The sequence below is a fragment of the Schistocerca serialis genome, chromosome 2, assembly GCF_023864345.2.
Source record: "Schistocerca serialis cubense isolate TAMUIC-IGC-003099 chromosome 2, iqSchSeri2.2, whole genome shotgun sequence".
Taxonomy (NCBI): domain Eukaryota; kingdom Metazoa; phylum Arthropoda; class Insecta; order Orthoptera; family Acrididae; genus Schistocerca; species Schistocerca serialis.
In genome coordinates this window covers 1,064,090,775-1,064,117,137 of record NC_064639.1, presented here as the reverse complement: position 1 = coordinate 1,064,117,137, position 26,363 = coordinate 1,064,090,775, and the positions used below count along the sequence as shown (strand labels likewise).

At 38.0% G+C, this 26,363-nt stretch overlaps 1 protein-coding gene across 1 annotated transcript in view; it reads left to right on the top strand.

Moving 5' to 3' along the window:
- LOC126458520 (ubiquitin-like modifier-activating enzyme ATG7) overlaps positions 1-26,363 on the top strand; it is a 107,844-nt gene that overhangs the window by 20,590 nt on the left and 60,891 nt on the right. The window contains exons 5-8 of the mRNA XM_050095624.1: positions 859-1,086; positions 4,974-5,118; positions 14,601-14,759; positions 23,419-23,607. Of these exons, the coding sequence (XP_049951581.1) occupies positions 859-1,086; positions 4,974-5,118; positions 14,601-14,759; positions 23,419-23,607 (721 nt within the window). The remainder of the gene's footprint in view (positions 1-858; positions 1,087-4,973; positions 5,119-14,600; positions 14,760-23,418; positions 23,608-26,363) is intronic.

The following is a 26,363-nucleotide window of genomic DNA, read 5'->3' as shown; positions in this document are numbered from 1 at the left end:
AGCAGCATGCTGTTGCTGTCAAATCTAAGACCTGCCGTAACAGTGTGTCTCAATCATGTGACTGGGAGTCGTGTTACATGTTGAGAAAATCTGATTCACTAAGTAACAACGAAAATAATCAGTTTTTGACAATATAATGTAACTGGATAGATAAAAAAATCTACTCAACAAGTGGGAATGGAAGAACACACATATATATTTAAAAAAAAAAAAAGTTTTAAGTATGCAAGCTTTTGAAGCCAGTGGCTCCTCCTTCCACCAGAATGGAAAGGAAGAAGGGTGAAGGAAAAGGACTGGATAGGTTTAGGGAAAAGGGTAGAGTTCAGAAAAGCCACGAGAACTCCATGTCTGGGGAGACTTACCGGACACTAAGTCTCCTCTGATCCATGATTCTGGGTGACTTTTCCGAACTCTACTCCTTTCCCTAAACCACTCCAGTCCTTTTCCTTCAACCCTCTTCCTTCCCTTCAACTCTTCTGCTGGAAGAAGGAGCCACTGGCTTTGCAAGCGTGCATACTGAAAACCTTTTTTTGTATGTGTGTTCTTCTGCCACCACTTGGTGAGTAGATTTTTTACCTACCTAGTTACATTATAAATCATTAAGTAAACTATCGAAAAACACTGAAGGGAGCTGTACTGATAAATTTTTCCAGTGTTTCACTCTACTTGCGTACCATTCTATAGTCTGCTTTTGCATGTTTATAAGGGCCCATTTCACAAAAGTAAGATCCTTACTTTTCTTCGTTCATACTTCAGCTTTAGCATGCTATCTTTTCAGATGATGAAATAATCCTAAACATATATTAAGTTATAATTTCTCATTACATAATGTGTATAATACATATTATTTCTTTTTAGTAAAGAGATTTTAGGTAAACCACTTCAGTTAATAGCTCTACGCCTACAAAAATGTGGAGATGGTCAAAGTTGGTCTGCATTCTCCAGTCTTGTACTAAATATTGAACTACCTACTGAAGATAATGCGCCACCAAAGATAACTCCATCATGGATTGGTTGGCAACGCAATGAAAAAGGAAAATTTGGTCCTCGACTTGCCAAACTCAGTGCTTCTATGGATCCTGCCAAGTGAGTTCCTCAAAGAGTTTTTTTTCCAAAAAACACAGAACTTCTTGAGACTGTAAATGTAAATTATTAAATCAGAAAACATAACAGTTACTAAGAAACTGAGTTATATGTGTGTATATTGTGTTATCTGGTTGTGCTGTTACAGAATTGTCCTAGAGAAACTCAAATATGATGGTATTGGAGAGCTCACTGGTGTCTAGTTTTCATCCTATCTAACTAAAACGACAGTGTGTTACCTTACAGAACTCAGTGTACACAATGAAACAGCATCTTCAGAATGGGGAATAATCACTACAGGTGTAGCATGGGGATTGATACTGGGTCCACTCTTGTTCTTGTTATGTATAAATTACCTCCCATAATATCTGCTAGATTTCCCACTTTATGTGAGCAGTCACCTTAACCAATTCTGCTGTCTGAGCATGCTTCCAGGACTGGCCCAAGTTTCCTTATCACCATGTGTCCACATCCAGCACTTGCACAATAGCTGTTATTCGCACACAGTTGCTGTGATTCCCACACTGGAGGAGACTTACTTGTTATTGTTGTGGCTTTGCCTAGTCATTTAAATACTGTTTGTAGTGTCTGTATTTGGCAGTCTAGTATGCATTGTCTGCTGTGCACTGCTGCGATCTACACCTGAGTGAAGTACAAGAAACGTATGAAACTGCAAATACAATGAGACTTCAGCTGTACATTTCATTTGTGAGACAGAAAAATTTGTGCCAAACTGGGACTTGAACCTGGATTTTCCACTCCAGAACTGACCCAAACCTCTATATGTCACCAGGTGTCCACATCCAGCACTTCCACAATACTATTTACTTGCCCAGGGAAAGGCCACGACAGTCATGAGTAAGTCTCTTCCTGTGTGAGAATAATAGCAGTTGACACATTGGACAATCTGCATTGATGCACCAGTAGATATGACAACTTCATTCACTGTGGAGTCATGGGCTCACTCAAACACAATATCTCCTTTCTGCCATTCTATCACATCTCCATGTTGATCAATCCTTCTAAGTTGATTACCGTATTTACTCGAACCTAAGCCGCACTCGAATCTAAGCTGCACCTGAAAAATGAGACTCGAAATCAAGAAAAAAAAAAGTTTCCCAAATCTAAGCTGCACCTGAAATTTGAGACTCGAAATTCAAGGGGAGAGAAAAGTTTTAGGCCACACCTACAAATCGAAACAAAGTTGGTCCATTGTAATATGAGACACAATTTAGGTCGAATGAATGATGATACAGCTACAGTAGGTTCGAGTCGTAAGCTTAGCAGTTAAGCTTTACTGGGTAGCCATTGCTATGCGTCACGCACTCCGTCCGTATTTATACAGGTACCTTTCCTTTTTCACGTCTGGTTTGAATTGATTGCTTATTTTGCTTTGATCTGGTAAGTGCCGTTCTCTTTGTTATAGGTGTTTACGTCACTCTAAGCTGAAAATGCATTACTGTACTGTGTCATGAATTGTTTGTCGCATTCTAATATGAGTGTATACGGCCTGTCCCCACTCGTGGCATGGCTTGTTTTCGTGCGCGCTACCGCCACTTACAATAAAAAAAGAGAGAAATCATTTCATTAGCAAAACAACGGCAAGAGAGTGCTATTTGTTGTTACTTACACTGCTTCTTTCTTTGATAATGATCAACAAGAACCAAATAATAGACTGCTTTTGATGGGAGACATTCTGAATGAGAGTTTAGCGAAAATTTTTCTCCGTTTGAAAATCTTTGCAGAGGCCTCTTCAGTACATTACATTCTGCACAGAAATTAGAGTCATCTTAGATTTAAGAATCTAATCAATTGCCGTGCTTCATTTCTGACTGTATCACTATTAGGCATAAGAATAATACGAATATAAACATGACATGATATGTATATTCTTCCGCGTTTGCTGTTGTCTCACCCAAGTTTCGTAGTTTATTAGGCAGGCAGGATTTAAATGAGATAGCAGCAAACATGAAAGAATACACGGCAAAATGTTTATATTCGTATTATTCTTATGGCGAAGAGAGTACTGTATGTGATTCACAATTCATAAAAGTTCCTATTAGCAACCATCTCTTCTCACAGGTAGGAAAAAATTCAGAACGTGGGGTTGGCCGTATTGACAAACATCCCAAACAGTCTTGCCAGTCGGATTTTCGTAGTACATTGAAATGCTGCTACATTCGAAGATGAACAATACGGAATTTGTATTTATTTCGTTGGATAATGTATAAAATGCAGTGGTCGAAACTCGGGGCGGAGAAGAAGGCTCGTGTTCCACCCTTATTTTTTTAATTTATTTACTGACGCGGAGGTTTTGGCGCTAGTATTTATCTTTGTGCCTGCAAAGCATGCCTATGCAGCGCTACCTATATTCGATGGCAGAAGTCACTTGTGGCGGCACCTACCAACATTTTTCAGAACTTCCGCTTACTTTGCACTTGATTCTAAGCCGCAGGCGGTTTTTTGGATTACAAAAACCGGAAAAAAAGTGTGGCTTAGATTCGAGTAAATACGGTACATACAACCAGCTAGCACATTCACACCACATGACTGCCACAACTGGGGTGACCAGTGGAGGGTCACCATTTCTACACCATCAACATCCCTTTGAAGTGAGCAGTGTACTGCTTTAAGAGGATGACTAATATTTTGTCTGGTGAACTTAGGTGCGATGGTCCTTAGCTCAGATAGTCATTACATTTAGAAGATATCCTCATTGCCCATGTGCTGTTACCAAATCTAGTACTTCCTTATCCAGTCTTCAGTGTACCATATACATATTTTTTGTAATCCTCTGCATTTAATTTCTTAAAGTATTGTTGTTACATAGAATATGACAGTTGCTTTGGATCCTTGTTTCTAAATGTCAGTACTAGCTTCGCCCTTCTGTTGTTCCTAGTGAAGGGAATTACATGAGTTCTGCTACAATATTTTCTTTTTATCCTGCCTCATCTGCTTGCAATGATTTTTATTCTACAACTAATGTTTGCAACATTGCCAGTGGCTTAGCAATAACTGTAAAGGCTGCTCTTCAGTCCATTGGAAAATAAATGCCACATTTATTAGCTTGACCTTCACATCATTCCATCTCCGACCATGACAGCTGTCAGGTAGCATGGCTGGTGACTTACTTTTCTGGAGTAGACCAAATGTTCAGTATTATGGGTTTGGTAGGACCACTGCCTTGCAGCCATAGAAAGGATTTAAATGGCACCATTTTCAGCCTCCTTTGGCTGGATGTTCAACAGTTCAGAATGGTTTTTGGTTGGAAAGACATTCAGTTTGAAAAGTAAACAATTTGAGCAACGTGTGTCTGCAATCAGTGTTATTTAAACAAGTTCAGTATTAGATCTACATAATTTACCATTTGAGCTATCCTTGCTCTGTACTCACTTTTTGTGTTACACCTAATAACCAAACACTAAATTTAAATATTTTCAAATTATGTGCATAATATTCATATAATGCAAACCGTGTGGGTAAAGGTCTTGCAATTGATGTACCAGAATCTGTGCCATGGGGAGCCATTGGTATATGAGAGAGGCAGATCAGTCTCAGTGTGAGCTAGTAAATGTAATTGGAGTGTCCTTAAGAGTTATTTCATGTCTGCGTACTTGCTGTCAAACAGTTAGAAATATAAAAAAACTCCAGTACAGAATCATTCATAAGAAGCAACTCTGAGGGGTGTGGACTTCCTCAAGGAGCATAATAACAACTTATTTTCCAGCTTTGTGTGTCTTTTGATCTTTCATTTCCATTTTAGCTGCAAACTGAAGGAATTTTTTTCTGTATAGCCTTTGCTATTACATTCTAGTACATGTTTGTCATTTCTTCTTATTCAGTTTCAGTACTCATTATTAATTAATGAAGTTATTAACCCTTTTACACAGGCTTGCTGAAACATCTGTACAGCTGAACTTAAAACTGATGAAGTGGCGACTTGTGCCAAATCTGGATCTTGATGTGGTGCGACAAACTCGCTGCCTCCTCCTTGGAGCTGGAACATTGGGCTGTGCCGTTGCGCGTACTCTTCTTGTTAGTTCAGTGAATTCCATCCTACCTACCTAATTTCTTATATATATCTTGTTAGCAGATAAGTAATTTGCTTTGTTGTAATATTTGGAAAAATATTAATGGTTTTCATCAAATGAAGGTATGAGCAGTATGTATTTATCAGTTGCTAACATGAAAACATTCATAGCTAGAGTGGCGTAAACACAAATGCAAATGTTAAATCAGATGCAACAACTGGCAAATCCCACATTAAGAAGAAAACATGACACAGATAATGGGTCAAGATAAAGAAAATTTATTCTAGTGACGTATCAAAGGAAAAGTTATCACTTTTTCTCCCAATCCTCAAAACTTAAAGAGAATATTCTTTTCCTATTCCCGTCTGTCAGCCTTGATCTTGTAGTTTTCTTTTACACAAGTGTGGTTGTTTTTCTGGAGTTTCATATGTTTATCTTCTGTACTTACTTCTGTATGCCACAATATATAATATATTAATTTCCATAATGTTTATATGCTAATATACACTGCTTGACAGCTGCTAAGGAACAGAGAAATTTTTGTGCAGTGTACCACGTCAGCATTGGTACCATCTATTTTCTATCTTCCTCCTTCTGTAAGGATAGAGCTCATGGTCTACACCACACAATGGCATGACGAGGTCACACGCTCCCACACGCGCTAGATGGTGCAGTGACGAATGGAGCTGGCAGCGACAGCCCTCCTTCTGTAAGGATAGAGTGCATGGTCAACACCACACAATGGCATGACGAGGTCGCACGCGCTAGATGGTGCAGTGACGAATGGAGCTGGGAGCGATAGCCAGGATAGAGGTGGACATTTATGATGTGACAGCAAACTTGGGTGGATTGTGGATTATGTGGTGTGCCCATATTGCTGGTCTCTGGAATCACATGCCCAAGCTGTCTGTCAACTCTGGTGGTTTGGCAGAACAGCTCCAAGAACTATGTGTGACTTTTGTTCTCGGAGGCATGCATTAGTCCTGGATGAATTGGTATCATTAACCCAGTGGGGCAATCTATCCCCCTTCAGACTTGTAATAGGTGAATGCAGGTCATAGTAGGAAAGTAAGACACATTAAAAGTTGTGTAACTTCCGTGAGACATGACTGGTGCAGACATTTTGTGATTGTGCGAGGTACTTACCCTTTTGTCGCCACACAGAGAGTAATGTAAGATATGTTATGTCTTTTAAACCTCAGGGTGCTGTTTTAGTGTATGCTCATTCTACAAAGTGTAATTCATGAAGAACTCAAGGTAACGATGTATTTAACGGAATCATTTTAATGCACCCATGTTATTTCCCTATCGAGGATTCTTGAAGGCGGTGCATTTCAAAGTGTTGGTTGTAATGTATGACTATTTGGCTAAGACTGATTAGCTAAATACTTGATGTGATGATTTTCCTAAATTAGCCTTTCTAATGCACTGATGTTAATTATTAGTTTTCCACTTTGAGAATTCGTTAAATCCATTTCTCATGTTTACGAGATTAATGGTGATATGGAATGAGTAATTTTATGGCCTGTTGGCTAGTTTCTTATTAATGTCAGTTAATGATTAATTTTGTGCTGAATGTGGGTTTTTTTCCAAATATTTGTGCATTACTGAGAAAGCTTTTGATCGATATGTTGAAAGATCATTTGGATCTGCTATATCAGTGGTTATTAACTTCTGTGTTTTTATGGTGGCACGGGTATTGATCCATCAGTCTGTTTGAGTCTAGTCTCTATTTACAAAATATCATATTTTATTGCTGTTTTCTTAAGATTGTCTCAACATTGCTTATATTAATAAATGTATTTCAAAATTGTATCCCAACTCACACTCAATCAGTTGCTCCATGCCTTTACATCTACCTTCCCATTTATAATTAAAAATGGTACAGATTACACCATATGGGAAAGCAGGATAACAGATATAAATAACATTCATGTCTGACACAGGTCAGACTATCAGTGAAGAATATGCCCTCCTCAGGCACTAATGCACATTCTGCACTTGTTAGTCATGCTGGGCTACCAAACTGTTGCGGAGTCTTGGGGGATACTGTCCCACTTCTCTCTCAAGGCTGCTTTCAGTTCTTGCATGGGTAAGGGAAGGGTGTTCATTGAGAAACACGTCTGCCAAGAGCATCCCAGGTATGCTCTGAAGAGTTTAGGTTTGGGAAGTGTCCAGGCTCCCCCATACATTCAATACCATTACTTTCCAGTGTATCCGAATCTCAATGGTCCTGTGTGGGCAGGCATTGCCATCCATAAACAGATGAACGTGATCCAGAATATTCTCCCTGCAACACCACTGTACTGTAACAGTACCTCATGCAAAGATATACAGCCGTGTTTGGTCATCATGCACAGTGCCTGCTCACTCAATAATGCCTAGGCCATACGGATGATGTCCGTGAACGTTGTTTGGTATTTAACATGTTCCCTTCTCTCTCCACAGTAATTGCTGCCCCAAATCACTTGCCACTGTGAAGTGGAATCATTAAAGAACACCACTCTGGGCCACTGTTGCTGACCACAACCAACATGCTCTGTACACCAACGAACTCTTTCTCAATGATGTCGTGGTTGAAGTGGGATGCACTTTACAGGCTCCTGGGCATATAAACCATCCTGACATAATCATAGCAGAATGATTCTGACAGACAGTTGTACTGGTAGTGGTTGCAATGTGTCCAGCGATCTGCCTAGGCATGAGCTGTCTGATCCTTTTCGTCTTTTACTATCACAATCCTCTTGTGGTGCGGTGGTCCAGATGTGACTACTGACATGCTTTTGTATAGCATTTCCACCGTCAGTGGCCTGTTTTTTTTTATTGTGTGAAACACCCAGTTATTGTGGCTGTAGTAGTAACACTTTAACTGACTTCAAACCATCAGACTGCTCATCCACAATCGTAAGCACTCAGATGGTGTTTTGCAGACATGTTGTGACACCACACAGAATGTCTCACTAATCGGTTCCACAACAATCATCAAACACCTTGCTGCATGAATTGTCAAATGCGTACAGAATGTTTGTGCACAAGCTTTAGTGCAGTTAACACATCTGCCCTCTACATTTCATTTTACTATCATTGGTTGGGTGTTCCGTAGCTATTGTCTGCGGTTACATAGCAATTGGCAGTTGTTCCTTAGAAGTTGTCAAGCAGTGTTCTAATGATGTACCTTCATTGTAAACATGTACATGCCATTATAAACTTAGTGATCAAAAGACACGGGAAGGTTCATCCCAGCTGAAAATGAGCCATGTATGATGTCTGAATGTTGTGGTTGGATGATGCTTAAAGTGTGAGTATAGGCATGATATGTGAGCCATCTGTTACAGACATGCATGCTGTAATCATGGCTCCACATCACGTGTTTACCCAGTTTGAACATGGGGTTGTGATAATGCAAGAGGCATGGGGCACAGCATATAGGAGAATACACAAGAATTCAGTTTTCCAAGTGAAACTTTGTCTGGAGTGGATTGTCAGTATTGTTGAGACAGTATTTCCACATGCAAAAAACCACTGCACAGGATAACCACAAGTGTCTGAAGGATGGACACCATGTCACCTCTGCATATCTTTAAAGGACAATGTCAGATCACTGCCATTTTGAATGAGGTGCATCATGCTTCCAGAATCCATTTCTAACAAGACAATATAGAGACAAATGCACCACATAGGCTTCAGCTGCCAGCAACTGATTCATGTCACAGTGCTTTCCCATGTCTTTTGCTCACTCAGTGTGCAGAAAGGCCAGTGGCCCTATTACAAAAGAAAAAAATAAGAGAGAGCGTTACATTGTTGCATTTCAGCCATAATGCATATAAATTCATACTATTTATCAACTTAATATAATTCAGATAAATGTAAACCACTACAGCACAGTAGTTATCAGGCAATCAGAAGATATCCTGTTCAGAATTTCAAAGAGAGAAAATAAAATTAGGATTCAATATAAATAATATCTCTTATCTATAAACTCTTCCCCCAACATTCATTAAAATACGTGCTTGTCTGTTTTTCATTGTTTTATATTTTAGCTTGCTATTGCATGTTTTCTTGGATATGTTTCACTTTCTGCAGAATTAATCTTTTAGTTATCTGCAACTCCTTTTTTTTCTTTTCCCCATTGCATCAACAGTCAACTATATTGTCTGCTAGTCAGTGAGAGGATTTAGTATTCCTTTGTTTCTCACACTGTTTTTATAGTCTGTTTTTCTTTGAAGAATCTATGATTTTGTTCCCATTATAGATACTGGAGATACCATTTGTGTTTCAGTATTTGCTCATGGGTGGACAAAGTATCATCCTTTTTTCCCTATTCACATCTAGTGTCTAATTACATTCAGAGAGAACTGATAGTGGTTGGTGCCTAATAACTACACTTTACAATTTTTTTTATGTTTTTGTTTAGTATGAATTGTTCTTGTTATCTTCCTGTGACAATTATTTTGCTTTCTGTTCTGTCTTGGTGTGTTAATTTCAGCTAAAAAACTCTCAATTAATGTTTGTACAAACTACAGAATTTCTGAAACTTTGGGAAGTAATGCAATTGCTGAAAGTCATAAAGATTAACATTGTCACTATGTTTATCACATTGCTTGGATATGAAGTGTTTCTGCAGAACATTTGCTAACAATTCTTGATGAATCCTAGTTGTAATTAATATATCATTTTCAAGAAGAATATAGGTAATCTGATCTCTCAGATTTTCTTGACGTGATTGATTAAGATGTACTTCCAGGTGTTCAGTCAAGTCTGTATTTCTGTTTTTGCAAATATATTAATGACTGACACAGTTGTTTTCTCCAGGTACTGTGAGTTATGCTATAATGTGTATTCATTGCCTGTATTCCGATGGCCTGGTTGGAGTATAGGCAATGTGTACACACAATAGTGTAATTCATCACACCTGAAGAAGACAACTGGGTCGTTGGACGAAGTATTGTGCAGAAATGGAAGATTAGATTAGATTAGATTAGATTTACTTTCATTCCAATTGATCCGTAGTGAGGAGGTCCTCCAGGATGTGGAACATGTCAGAAAAACAACAATACATGACAAATATTTACAACTAAAACAAATAAGCTAATGTACCATTCCACAGGTCCCAAGTGGAATGATCGTCATTTTTTAATGAACACTAAGAGTCATTTTACAAATACTATTGCACTGAATTTAAAATAAAAAAGTTTTTTATTTATTTATAAGGTAAGAAACATGTAATACAACTACTGTAATACTTATTTACAATGAACACATTACTGCACTGAAATGGTGCAGAAGTTAGATTATACTTACACACTTACACACACACAAGCACACACACACACACACACACACACACACACACACACACACACACACAAATTTTCAGTGAACACATTACTGCACTGAAATTGTGCAGAAGTTATGTTGTACTTATATACAAATCAGTTGGTTTTCCTAAGAAATTCATCAATGGAGTAGAAGGAGTTGGCCACCAATAAATCCTTTAGGCTTCTCTTAAACTGAATTTCATTGGTTGTTAAGCTTTTTATGGCTGCTGGCAAGTTATTGAAAATGTGTGTTCCTGAATAATGCACACCTTTTTGTACAAGACTAAGTGACTTTAAATCCTTGTGAAGATTATTCTTATTTCTAGTATTGATTCCATGAATTGAGCTGTTGGTTTGAAAAAGTGATATATTTTTAATGACAAATTTCATTAAGGAATAAATATATTGGGAAGCTGTAGTTAGTATCCCTAGTTCCCTAAACAGGCTTCTGCAGGATGTTCTTGAGTTCACACCACATATAATTCTTACTGCACGTTTTTGTGCCCGGAAAACTTTAGCTTGGCTTGATGAATTACCCCAGAAAATAATCCCATATGACATTATGGAATGAAAGTAAGCATAGTATGCCAGCTTTTTCATTTTTATATCCCCTATGTCTGACAAAATTCGCATTGCAAACAGAGATTTGTTAAGACGCTTCAGCAGTTCTGTGGTGTGCTCCTCCCAGTTGAATTTATTATCAAGCTGTAATCCCAAGAATTTAACACCGTCCACTTCTTCTATCTTCTTGTCATCATATGTTAGACATATACTCTTGGGACACCCCTTACAAGTTCTGAACTGCATGTAGTGTGTTTTTTCAAAGTTTAGTGACAAAGAATTGGCTAGGAACCAGTGATTAATGTCCACAAATATTTTATTGGCTGATCTTTCTAAGACTACACTTGATTTGCTATTTATTGCAATGTTTGTATCATCAGCAAACAAAACAAACTTGGCATCTGGTAATGTTACTGATGACAGGTCATTGATATACACAAGAAAAAGTAAGGGCCCCAAAATGGAACCTTGTGGGACCCCACATGTAATTAGTTCCCAGTTGGATGATGCCTGATAGCTTGATACATGTCTCTTTCCTAATAACACCCTTTGTTTCCTGCCAGAGATATAAGATTTGAACCATTTTGCAGCATTTCCTGTTACACTATAATATTCTAGTTTACTTAAAAGGATATTGTGATTTACACAGTCAAATGCCTTTGACAGATCACAAAATATACCAGTTGCCTGCAATTTTTTGTCTAATGAATTAAGTACATTTTCACTGTAAGTGTAGATAGCCTTCTCAATATCAGAACCTTTTAGAAATCCAAACTGTGACTTTGACAGTATGTTATTTGAGATAAGATGGTTATAAAGACGACTGTACATTACTTTTTCGAAAATTTTTGAGAATGCTGGCAACAGTGAAATTGGACGGAAATTTGATGCTATTTCTTTATCTCCCTTCTTAAACAGTGGCTTAACTTCAGCATATTTCAGCCATTCGGGAAATATTCCACTGATAAACGACTGGTTACACAGATAGCTTAATATGTTCCTTAGCTCAGAATCACATTCTTTAATTAACTTTGTTGATATTTCATCATACCCACTAGATGTTTTTGATTTTAAAGATTTTATGATGGACGTTATTTCTGTTGGGGTAGTGAGGGTCAAATTCATATTATGGAAGTTACTTGAAATGTCTGGTCTAAGGTAATCCATAGCAGCATCTACCGAACCTGACAACCCCATCTTTTCAGTAACAGTTATAAAATGTTTGTTAAAAAGTTCTGCAACACTATACACATCTGTCACCAATGCATCATTTACTCTTAATGCTATTTGTTCCTTTTCATGTCTGGTTCTACCGGTCTCCTCCACTATATCCCATATTGTCTTTATTTTGTTATCTGATATGACTATCTTTTCCTTGTAATATATTTGCTTTGACATCCGTATTACAGTCTTTAATATTTTGCAGTATTTCTTATAATGTGCTATAGCATCAACATTGGAAATGTTTCGGATTGACAGATACAGTTTTCTTTTTGTTTTACAAGATACCCCTATTCCTCGAGTAATCCATGGCTTCTTTGTAGACTTTGCTCTAACCTTGGTAAGTTTTGGGGGAAAGCAGTGTTCAAATAAGGTAAGCACTTTATTAGCAAAAATGTTATATTTTTCATTCATGCCATGAGCACTGTAAACATCAGTCCAGTGAATGTCTCTGAGGAGTGTCCTAAAATAATCAATTTTTGGCTTACTGATTACCCTCTTGAGCTCAGATTTAACAGATTTTATATCCTGTTCAGTATTAACATTTAACAGAAGGAACTGCATGTCATGGTCTGAGAGGCCATTGACTATTGGTTTTGTAATATAATTTTGTTCATTTGACTTTTCTATAAAGATATTATCAATAGCTGTTTGTGAGCAAGTGGTTATCCTAGTGGGGAACTTTACTGTGGGAATTAAGTTGAATGATAGTGTTACTAACTCAAATAGGTTCTTATTGGGAGAGTCTTTAAGGAAATCTACATTGAAATCACCAGCAACCACTATTTCTTTGTTTTTGGTTGTTAAATGGGCCAGTACAGCTTCAAGGTGGTTTACAAACAGATTAAAGTTACCTGCAGGTGCTCGATATACACTTAATATTATGAAAGATTTTTTGTGAAAATCTAATTCTGTTGCACATGCTTCCATATGCTGTTCTAGGCAAAATTTATGAATGTCTATGTTCTTAAATTTATGACCGTTCCTGATGAATGTGGCAACTCCTCCTTTCTCCATTTCTGATCTACAAAAATGAGATGCTAACCTAAACCCTGTAACACTTAAAAGTTCTATACCAGTGGTCACATGATGTTCAGAGAGGCAGATTATGTCAGCTGGGTTTGAAGACTCTAATTCATCTATGCAGATAGTTAATTCATTAATTTTATTTCTCAGTCCTCGAATATTTTGATGCAATAAAGATAGCTGACATTTCACATTGACTGACTTAAAATTGGGTGGAGTTAAAATATCTGCTGACAGTTGAAAATTCTTAACCAATGGCTGTTTATGTTGATGTAATAAGCTGGGATTATGTTTTTTGATTTCTTTCTCAAACTGAAGGTTTGTCTCAGTTCTAACCTCTCTTAAAATTTGTTTTCTTTCTGTCCTCCCTATCCTAAAAAAGGGTCTTTTCTGAATCCTATAACCACTGGTATTTTACCACTCATGACAGTGCCTCCCCCCTTTAACTTTCTTGCTATTTCCCCAGCCAATTTACCCTTCCCCTTCCTGTTGAGGTGAAGGCCATGCCTAGTATAATCCCACCTACTGATAGAATCAACATGAACCACACCAATGTGTGACCCCGCACCCGACATGAGCAGCCGTTCCAGCTCCAAATTAACTCTCTTGACAGAAGAGTTCAAATGAGGTCGGTCATGGCGCCCAAGAACAGATACAAACTCAACACTGGTATGCCTCGATGCTGATGCAATCTTCGCCAGGTCACACTCTACGCTGTACCCAGGATCTCTGTCAATACTGTTACCTGCCCCACCCACTATAACCACGGTGTCTTCCTTAGTGAAATCTTTGCAAAGTGATCCTAAATCCTCTGTCACCTGCTCCAGACCAGCACTAGGTTTAAAAAAATTGGTGACCTGGTATTCTGATCCTAGTTCATCCTGCAAGAGTTGGCCAACACCTCTTCCATGGGAACTACCTAACAACAACACTTTCTTTCTCTTTACTGATTTCCCTACATTCTTACTTTTCAATTTGCTGCTGAAAGTTTGTTGTGCCCTGTCTACACCTGTAACTGCTTGAGGCTCACCAGCTTCTAACTGAAGCAACAGGTCAAATCTATTTTCCACATTCACCATAAAGCTGTCAGACAAAGTTCTAGGCCTGTTCCTCCTGTTGCCTGTTGCCACTTCCCACCTCTCTTTACCCTTCTCCCTCCTTAACCTGTCAAGATCTCCCCTGGCCTTGTCTAACTCAGCCTGAAGGGCAGCAATTTTCCCCTCCTGTTCCAGTATCTTCCTATCTCTACTACAAATCCTACAAAACCACTGATGAGTCTCAAAACTCAATTGAACACCTGGAAGTACGTCATTAATACCTGTAATGTTTGATCTCTAGCTTTTTTGTATTTTCTTTACAGGCATGGGGAGTGCACACCATAACATTTGTAGACAGTGGCACTGTTTCTTTTTCAAATCCAGTTAGGCAGTCACTGTACAAATATGAAGACTGTTTGCATGGGGGCCATCCTAAGGCTGTTGCAGCAGCTGAATCTTTGAAAACTATTTTTCCTGGAGTTGTAAGTAATTAAAGTTAAGAGTTTTATCAGTTTGAAAATTCAAATGAGAAAACTGGTGTATTATAAGGAGGCAAATGGCTGGTCAGTAGTTATCTTCATGGGCTAAAAATTTTTGGTAACATAAACAAAAACAAGAGTATAAAATACTAATTGTAGCTTTAGGAACTTAATTTTCCTCCAGAGAGGAAAGAAAAATTGGTCAGGGAAGGTTGGAAAGAGGGATTATTCACTCAGACCATAGATTAGGTAGGATCCATTTGTTGAGTGGATGAAGGGAGACAAATGTTAAGGAGCAGGCATCAGAGAGTAGGTCTCATACAGCCAGCATCAGTTTGGAGATGACAGAACAGACAAGAGTGAAGTAAAAAATTTAATATTTGTCATCCCTATAAGAAAAAACAGGACTGTGCATTGAACACATGATAGTTGGTAAACAAATCATGAAGATTCATGTGTTGCACTGTCTTGGACACTTTAGAATGTATCAGTGGTGTGGTTAGGGTAAATGGAGTGAAGTGGGTACATCGGACAGATTTTACTGTGGGAACCATTGTAGTTGTCGAAATGACAGCCTTGGAATCTCATATGTTTCATGAGTATGTTACAGAGGTTAGGAGGCTGGCAGAATATGACAGTGGTGGTATAAGGAGGAAATTAGTGATGGATGATCTGATTTCAGGGCCTGATTTGAGAAAGTCATATTCTTGGTGATGTAACGTATCGGGGCATTCAGGTCCTGGGTGAAAGTAAGAGCCATATTTGTCAGAGGAAGAGACTGCCAGGAGATTTGTTTGTAGGAAATATCTGAGTCTGTGAGCACACACAATATAATTGACCTTCAAACTAACCATAAAATTAAGCAAAATGTCTCACACTAGGTGAGGAAGCTACTCATACCATTGGTTAAATACTTCAAAAGTTGATGTCCATCTACCTCACCCCTCACTCGAAACTACCATCCACAACTAGTATGCACTGGAACTCGGTACATACAGATAAAACAGCAGTAAAGTAGATTAGAAATAACGACCTGTTCATTCGGGATACAGGTACAGGAATAAATAACATTATCAAGCAACTGTACAATCTGTGTGGGTACAGGGAGACAGCATTTAGCAAGTAATCACCTAGGGCAGGGGCGGGCAGGAATCCTGCACGTGTGCAGTGCACTTGCACGCATGCAGTTAACAGGTGTTCTGCGTGCACACAGGGGCAAGCTGGCAACCCGCTTATCTCCCCTCCACACCATACCGTCTGTCCACTCCTTTCTCTGTAATGTGTTTTGTCTCCTAGCTTGCTTTATTGAATGAAGGAATAATGTTATTAGGAGTGCTTGAAAGAAATCATGGTTTGAAAGAGTACTTATTACCTACGATACGTTTTATTTAATTATCACTGGTGGAGTTTACAATACATATAATATCTGGAACAAAATTTCTGCATTCAGACAAACGCAAACAGTTACGCAAACTTTCATCACTGATGTTTGCTCTTAACCGAGACGTATTAATTCAGCCAATGGTTTTCCAGCTCTCGCTATATTAAGCGCAATCTTATGACTTGCACATACCGCTGGGCTATCACTGTTGTGCTGAAAAATTGAAAACAGTGCTCCATAAAATGTTAAATCAGTTACACGAGAGACATGATGAAAGAAAGTCGCAGATCTCACTGGACAACAGCAACTATGACAGATTCCTCTCCTGTGGTCTAAGGCGCTGCAGTCGTGGACTGTGCGGCTGGTTCCGGCGGAGGTTCGAGTCCTGCCCTTAAACTCAGTCAGTTTCCCCATCCGCTCAGAATCTGACAATAAATTGTACTCGTCGTTGTGAAATTTATTATAATGGTCTTCAATACTAAACTTCCACTGACCAGGAAGAATATTGCCAGATATTAAAAACTTCGAATTTTCACGTTTTTGCACAAAGAAAAAATGATTCTCCCACTCCTTTTTAAAAGATAGCAAATCTCCACTTCTCCGTTTCCTTGTTTCACTCTGCATTTTCCGGTACTTCAAATATAACATTCACTATGTAGCGGTCGCTTCGCATCAACGTCCGCAGCTTAGCCAGGCACTACACTGCCGCAACCTGCCGGCTGTCACCACTGCCCCGGTCGATGACTGCACGCGAGCAGCACACGTGCAGCGCTGTGCGCTCATGAGCCGCGTGCAATGTTTGCCCGCCCCTGACCTAGGGAGTTTTTTGAGTCATCAGCCTTTTGACTGGTTTGACATGACTCCACAATTTCCTCTCATGTGCCGACTTCTTCACCTCAGAGTAGAATTTAGTAACATACTTCCTCACTTATTTACTGGATGTATTCTAGTCTCTGTTTTCCCCTACAGTTAACATCTACAGCTTCCTTGTAGTCCAGGCACCCATGGCCTAGGGGGAGCATCATTGATTGGTAATAAAAAAAGTCCTCAGTCCTGCATTCAAACCCTGGCACTGCTTACATTTTGAATAAAAAATATCTGTAATGGTGGCCAAAGAGTTCAGGCATAAGAAGTCACCCTCATTCAGCCAATGGCCTTGTCAGAGAGGGAAGAGGAGCGGACAAAGGTTCAGGGCACTCTCTTGCCCTTGAGATGGGAATAATCAACAATGACCAATGGCATAAGGACGCAAAGGCAGTGGAAACTACAGTGTTAAAGACACACAATGTGTATCCATGGGACATAGGTCCTATGTAATTGAAAAAGTGTCATGATTATCTCCCTATTCAAAAAAGATTGCAGTATATCTCTCCCCCCCCCCCCCCCCCCCCACCACCACCACCACCACCACCTTTGGATCTCTAGAAGGGCACATCCAAGGGAGGAATGACCATGAGAAAAAGAGTGAATAACCAACAAAAAGATAACATTCTATGAGTCATAGTGTGGAATGTCAGAAGTGTAAACATGGTAGGGAAAATTTGAAAAGGGAAATGCTGAGTATCAATCTAGATATTGTGGGGGTCAGCAACGTAAAATGGAAAGAAGACAAAGATTTCTGGTCAGAAGATTGTGGAGTAATAGAAGAAGCAGCAGCAGCAGAAAATGGAATTATGGGAGTAGAATTCATTATGAACAGGAAGGTAGAGCAGAGAGTGAATTACTGTGAACAGTGCAGTGGTAAGGTTGTTCTCATCAGAATCGACAGCAAACCAACACCGACAACAATACTTCACGTTTATGTGCTGAAGTCACAAGCTGAAGATAAAGAGAGAGAGAAAGCATGTGATGATATTGAATAGATAGTTCAATACATAAAGGGAGGTGAAAATCAAATAGTCATGGGGCACTGGAATGTGGTTGTAGGGGAAGGAGTAGAACAAAGGCCTACGACAGAATGTGGGCTAGTTACTAGGAATGAGAAACAAGAAAGACTAGTTGAGTTCTGCAATAAATTTCAGCTAGTAGTACTGAATACTCTGTTCAAGAATTATATAGGAGGAAGGATAAATGGAGAAGGCCAGGAAATATGGCAAGATTTCAGTTAAATTACATCAAGGTCAGCAGAGATCCCGAAATCAGATTCTGGATTGTAAGGTGTAGGCATGAGGAAATATAGACTCGCAACACAAGTTAGTAATGATGAAGAGTAGGCTGAAGTGTAAGAGACTAATCAAGAAGACTCAATGCACAAAGAAATGGGATGCAGAAGTACTATGAAATGAAGAGAGATGCTTTAAGATCTCTGAGGCTATAGATACTGCGATAAGGAATAGCTCAGTAGGCAGTTCATTTGAAGAGGAATGGATATCTCTAAAAAGAACAATCACAGAAGTTGGAAAGAAAACATACATGCAAAGAAGGCAATTGTGAAGAAACCATGGGTAACAGAAGAAATACTTCAGTTGATCAATGAAAGAAGGAAGTGCAAAAATGTGTAGGGAAATTCAAGAATACAGAAATACAGGTCACTCAGGAATGAAATAAATAGGAAGTGCGAGGATGCTAAGACAAAATGACTGCATGGAAAATATGGAGAAATTGAAAAAGAAATGATTGATGGAAGGACAGACTGAGAATATAGAAAAGTGAAGACAACCTTTGGTGAAATTAAAAGCAAGGATGGTAACGTTAAGAGTACAATGGGAATTCCATTGTTAAGTGCAGAGGAGAGAGCTGATAGGTGGAAAGAGTGCATTGAAGTCCTCTATGAGGAGGAAAACTTATCTGATGACATGGTAGAAGAAGAAGAAGAAGAAGAAGAAGAAACAGGAGTCAATATTGAAGATATACGGAATCCGATATTAGAATCAGAATTTAAAAGAGTTTTGGAACTGGAAGACTTATGATCAAATAAGGCAGAGGTTATAGGTAACTTTCCAATAGAATTTCTAAAATCATTGGGGGCAGTGGCAGCAAAATGACTATTCTCATTGGCAAAATACCATATGGCATTCGTAAAAAACATCATCACACAAGTCTGAAGATAGCAAGAAATGCCATGTACAAAAATTATTTCACAATTAGCCTAACAGCTCATTCATCCAAGTTTCTGACAAGAGTAATATACAGAAAAATGGAAAAGAAAACCAAGGATGTTTTATATGATGATCAGTTTGGTTTTAGGAAAGGTAAAGGAAGTCGTTTCTGAAAGTATTTGTATGGAGTGTAGCCATGTATGGAAGTGAAACATGGACAATAACTAGTGTGGGCAAGAAGAGAATAGAAGCTTTTGAAATGTGGTGCTACAGAAGAATGCTGAAGATAAGGTGGGTAGATCACGTAACTAATGAGGAGGTATTGAATAGGATTGGGGAGAAGAGAAGTTTGTGGCACAACTTGACTAGAAGAAGGGATCGGTTGGTAGGACATGTTTTGAGGCATCAAGGGATCACAAATTTAGCATTGGAGGGCAGCGTGGAGGGTAAAAATCGTAGAGGGAGACCAAGAGATGAATACACTAAGCAGATTCAGAAGGATGTAGGTTGCAGTAGGTACTGGGAGATGAAGAAGCTTGCACAGGATAGAGTAGCATGGAGAGCTGCATCAAACCAGTCTCAGGACTGAAGACCACAACAACAACAACAACAACAACAAAGGCACCAGAGAGGCAATTCTGATGTTGCAGTTGGTAGGGGAAGCAAGACTAAAGGAAAACCATGACAGGTTCATAGGATTTGTTGACCTGGAGAAACCAATCAACTGTGTCAAATGGTGCAAGATGTTCAAAATTCTGAGAAAAAAATATGGGGGTATGTCAGAGGGAAAGATGGATAATATGCAATATGTACAAGAGCCATGAGAGAACAATAAGAGTGGAAGAGCAAGAACAAAGTGCTTGGATTAAAAAGGGTGCAAGACAGAGATGTGGTCTCCTGCCACCATTGTTCAGTCTATATATATTGAAGAAGCAATGATGGAAATAAAAGAAAGGTTCAAGAGTGGAATTAAAATTCAATTTGAAGGGATATCTGTGGTAAGGTTCACTGACAACATTGCTATCCTCAGTGAAAGTGAAGAAGAATTACAGGATCTGCTGAATGGAATGAACAGTCTAATGTGTACAGAATATATATATTAAGAGTAGACCAAAGATAGACAAAAATAAGAAGGAGTAGCAGAAATGAGAACAGCGGGAAACTTAACATCGAGATTGATGGTAATGAAGTTAAGGAATTCTGCTACCTAGGCAGCAGAATAACACGTGATTGATGGAGCAAGCAGACTAGCACTGGCAAAAAGGCCATTCCTGGGCAAGAGAAGTCTACAAGTAGCAAACATAGGCCTTAATTTGATGATGAAATTTCTGTGACTGTACATCTGGAACACAGTATTGTATGGTAGTGAAGCATGGACTGTGGGAAAACCAGAAAATAAGAGAATCGAAGCATTTGATATGTGGTGCTTCAGAAAAATGCTGAAAATTAGGTGGGTTGATAAGGTACAGAAGAGGATATTCTCCACAGAATCAACATAGAAAGGCATATAGGGAAAACACTGATAAGAAAAAGGGGAAAGATCATAGGACATCTGTTAAGACATCATGGAATAACTTACATGACACTTGAGGAAGCTTATTTTAATTTTATTTTATTTTCTGAGCCATCTGTCTTCTGAATTGTTTGATGCAGCAAGCCATGAATTTCTCCCCTGTACCATCCTCTTCACCTCACAGTAGCACTTGCAACCTATGTTCTCAATTATTTGCTGGATGTGTTGCTATCTCTGTCTTCCTCCACAGTTTTTACACTCCACAGCTCCCTGAAGTACCATGGAAGTTATTCCATGATGTCTTAATAAATGTCCTACACTGCTGGCACTTCTTCTTGTCAGTGCCATCTATGTATTCCTTTCCTCAGTGATTCTGTGGGGTACCTCCTCATTCCTTACCTTATCAGTCCACCTAATTTTCAACATTCTTCTATAGGACTATATCTCAAATGCATTGATTCTTCTTTTTTCCAGTATTTCCACAGCCCACATTTCACTGCCATATAATGCTGTACTCCAAACATACATTCTCAGAAATTTCTTCCTCAAATTGAGGCCTATGTTTGATACCAGTAGACTTCTCTTGACCAGGAATGGCCTTTCTGTCAGTCTGCCACCTCTGTCTTGCATCCTCTTTACTCTGAGTGCTTTTTTCTTGGATTTCCACCCTTATTGTTTCCTCTTGGCTCTTTTACATTTTGCATATTATCCATCTCTCCCTATGGCACACCCCTATATTTTTTTGTCAGAATTTTGAACATTTTCCACCATTGGACATTGTCGATTGTTTTCTCCAGGTCGACAAATCCTGTGAACATGTCGTGATTTTCCTTTAGTCTTGCTTCCATTACCAGCCACAACATCAGAATTGTCACACTGGTGCCTTTACCTTTCCTAAAGCCAAACTGATCATCATCTAACACATCCTCAGGTTTTCTTTTAGAGTATTCTGTATATTACTCTTGTCAGCAACTTGAATGCATGAGCTATTAAGCTGATTGTGTAATAATTTTCACACTTGGTGGCTCTTGCTATCTTCAGAATTGTGTGGATGATGTTTTTCCAAAAGTCAGATGGTATTTCGCCAATGTGAATAGTCATTGTGTTGCCACTTCCCCCAGTGATTTTAGGAATTCTGATGGAATGTTATCTATAACTTCTACCTCATTTTATCATAAGTCTTCCAAAGCTCTTTCAAATTCTGATTCTAATACTGGATTCCATATCTCTTCTATATTGATTCCTGTTTCTTCTTCTTCTATCATGTAATGAGATGAGTTTTCCCTCTCATAGAGGACACCAATGTACCCTTTCCACCTATCAGCTCTCTCTTCTGCACTTAACAGTGGAACTGTTACGTCATCAAAAATACATGTTGAACCATGTTTAAATTTGTTGAATCAACATCTAACTGTTGACACTGATAGCAAAGCACCACTATAAATGAAATACATTTTCATTTTTATCTAATCATGAGTGGTTTCATTCAAAAGCGAAAAGTGAATTGTCAAACAATAGGGCACTTTTTTTTCATTTTTGGCAAGAACCATAAAGCACATCTTAATGAAATGGCTGCCAAATTCAAACTAATGTACAAATCAGTGTCATTTTTATTTTAATAACAGCACATGGTGGCATCACTACCAACAACACTATTTTCGATATGGAAATGTAGTCAAAGAAGTTTTACTAACATGACACCTTGCAAAAGCTGACTGGGGATGTACTGTGACAGATTATGTACCCGTCCTACACACACTCATTTCACTGTTGAGGAAAGCACAGTGTCATGTGTCCACAGTTGAATGAATGGCCTAAAATTGGAGACCATAAGCTACAGGTAGCCAATGACCTAGCCGAGGTGTACTGTTTTTGTCATCCAGCTGAGATGAAATACTTGTAACACTATTTTTTAATATAAGACTGCCCTTTGATGCATTGATCACTTCTCTGGTGAGAGGTCCCACAGTTGTCTGGTGCTTATTGTGTGACTGGATATGATATAAAATGAAACATTTTGTGTAATGTCCAGACCTCTTCTTAGGTTGCTAGAGAGGAAATTTAAGTGTATTGTCAAATCGGATGTCTTTCTTGTTTTATATCTGTAAGGGATGAGCCTTAAAATTCTTTCTGAGTTCTCTCTTCAGCCTCTGTTCTGGTTATCCAATCTAATTGCAACAGAATATTTTAAAACAAAGGATATATTCATGCTCAAGTTTGTCTGTTAGTGAATGTGTGAAATGGGAGAGATTGAATATGATTCTAGTTAAAATTATACCTCACCAGTTTTAGCATTTTAGATGGTTTAGAAATACTCATCTGAAATTATTTTTATAAGAGCACTTATTATTACATGGCTAGTCTTTCAAACATGTAAGTACATGCATGTGTGACATGATCATCATTGTAATCTGTATAGTTATGTTTTCTTTAACTTATTGCAGTTAACAAAATTTGAAAATATTTGAAAGCAAACCATCTGAATGCCTCCATGTTCAATACGTGTATGAGAGACTGAGACATGTTCCACTGTTTAAAAGAAAAATCTGTGAGCTCCTGCGAATTACAGACACAGATTATTTTGTGTGCAAATGTAGACCATATAATGATAAAAACAGGCATTCTATCCTCACTGAAGTGGAATAACATTGAAATGTCAAAAGATTTCAAAAACCATATACATCTTTATCTACTTTCAGCTGCCTGCTGAAACTCTCTGAACATTTGCAGAATGCGTCTGGCTATCAGTTACATATGCCGATGCCAGGACACACTGTTGGGGAAGTCATGCTTCCTGAGGTCCAAAAAGCTGTTCTGAAACTGGAGCAGCTGATAGAGAACCACGATGTGATATTTCTTCTGACAGATTCAAGAGAAAGTCGTTGGCTACCAACAGTTATTGCGACCAGTAAGGAAAAGGTAAACATTATTTTCATAATAGCAAGCTATGTTATCCTTATCAATTGTAATTACTCATTATTATTATTATTATTATTATTATTATTACTATTATTAATATTATTATTTATTTTATGGCCTTCATTGGACCACTCTAGTCAAAAATACAAAGTTCTAAACAAGTTGTTACACAGGGATACAATTTGGTTCAACAATAACTTAATATGATATTTAGGTAATATAATTATTAGAGTCTATTCTTATATGAAAGGTGTTTTGCTCTTCTGTCTGCCCAATATTTCTTCATTCTTTCAGATATTTTCTTTCTTTCTTCATCTGAGACCACTCTTCCTGTACTCCTTTTATTGATTTTCATTTGTAGTCTGGTTTGCGGGTCTTGCAGTATTCTGGTTTTCTCTGTCTTGTTTTTTAGGTCATCTACTGTAATTTGAAGTTCTTTTATATCTTCCTTAATTTCTGTGATCCATTTAATGTCCTCTTGCTATTCCACAATTTTTGTATTATTTTTTTACTAATTCTGTTTTCTGGAGTTCTCATCAGATGTCCAAAGAATGAGATGCGTTTCTTCCTGATTGTGCTCATGACTGGTTCTATTTTCTTGTATACTGTTTCATTTGATGCTATTCTCCAATGTCCATTTATTTTATACTGTTTATTTATACATGTCCTAATTATTCTTCTTTCTATTTTTAGTATTCTGTCAATTTCTGCTGTATTAGTTGTTCTGAAGATAGTTTCAGCTGCATACATTATTTCTGGTTGTGTAACTGTTTTATGGTGTTTTAATTTTGCATCTATAGATAGGCTTTTTTTGTTGTATGTAGTTTTGGTAATGTAATTTGTGTAGTTCAGTTTTTTTATTCTATTCTGCCATGATGGCTTCTCATTTAGATTGTATGTTATTTTTTTGCCTAAATATTTAAATTTATCAACAATTTTGTTTGCAAGTGGTGGATCAGTTAGCATAATCTCCGTTTCTTCAAATGATATTCTAAGGCCTACTTTCTCTGCTATTTCTTGTAGTGATTTCACTTGTTGCCTGGCTTCTTGAACGGTGTTGGCTGGGAGAGCAAGATCCTCAGCAAATCCCAAGCAGTTTAAGCTAATGTCATCTTTTGCACTTCCAATTCTTATCCTCTTTGGATTGTCCTTGTACCATTCTCTCATTATGTATTCCAGTGTGCAGTTGAACAGTAATGGTGATAGGCAGTCGCCTTGTCTTAAGCCTGTTTTTATGAGGAATGGTTCCGATATTTCTCCTCTAAACTTCACTTTTGATTTGGTGTTGGTTAGAGTGAGTTGTATTATTTTAATTAGTTTTGGATGGAGTCCTAGATTTCTTAAAATTTTTGATACTGAAGGTCTGTGGAGACAGTCATATGCCTTCTTAAAATCTACAAATGTTATTGCCAGAGGTTTGTTCCATTTCTTGTAGTATCCATAATCAATTTTAAACTAATTATCTGCTCTGCACAGCTTCTCCATGGTCTGAAACCTCCCTGATATTCCCCTAACTCATGTTCTAATTGCTCTTTGATTCTTTCATATAGGATCTTGGATAGAATTTTGTATGCAATCTAGGAGAGAGATTCCTCTGTAGTTGTCTGGGTTGCTCTTATCTCCCTTTTTGTGTAGTGGGTGGATGATAGCTGTGGTCGAATGTTCGGGAAATTGTTCTGTTACCCAAATTTTTGTTAGATCTTCTCCACATGCCTTATAATTTTTTTGTTCTTTAAGAATTTTTTCCACTTCTTGGAAAGTTGGAGGGTCTAGTTTGTTAGGTTTGGTTTTTATTGGGGTATTTATGTTGATTTGTAAGAGTTCTTTGGGTTCCTCGCAATTCAGAAGTTTGTTAAATGCTTTTGCCATGATTTCTACATTTTCCTTGTTACTGTGTGTCATTCTTCCATCTTCATCTTTCAGTATTAGTGTAGGGGCCTCATATTGTTGTAGTTGTTTCCCAAAGATTTTATAGTAGTTCCTGGAGTTGGTTTTATGATAATTACCTTCTATAGAGTTTATAATATCTTTATGAAATCCTCTCTTGATTCTTCTAATATTTTGAGTGAAATTTTTTCTTTCATTTTTTAGGTTGATGGCATTTTCTTCAGTTTTGTGTGTTTGAAACTTTAACCATGCTTGGTGTCTATCTTCATGGAATTTGTCACATTCTGATGTCCACCACGCATGTTTCCTTCGTGGGTTCAAGGGAGCTAGATTCTCTGCTTCTTTTTTAAGATTAGGCACTAATTGTTCTAGATCATCTGTTAATTTGATGGTTTGTGTTATTTGTTGGTACCTATTATTTTTAATTAGCTGATGTGGGTCAAACCTCCTTTTTATTTTATTAGTTTTTCCGGTCCTCTTCTTTAACGGAGTGAATTTGATTTTAATTTTAACCATATAATGGTCTGAGCCTGTCTCTACTCCTCTCATTACTTTAACATTGTGGATCTCCTTATGAAAATTTTTGGCCATACAGATGTGGTCTAGCTGCCACTCGCCCTTCCTCCAGTCTGGATGTTTCCATGTTTTAAGTTTACTTGGCTTCCTCTTAAAGTATGTTGATTTAGATATACAGTTGTGTTCTCTGCAGAGTTCTACAAGTCTTTGACCGTTTTTGTTCGTAAATTTATGTGGACTCCGTTTTCCAATTATATCTTTATATTTCCTTTCTTTTCCCAACTGAGCATTGAAATCTCCCAATAAGATTTTTACATTCTTTTTATTTACTCTGTTCACAGTTTGTTCTAGAA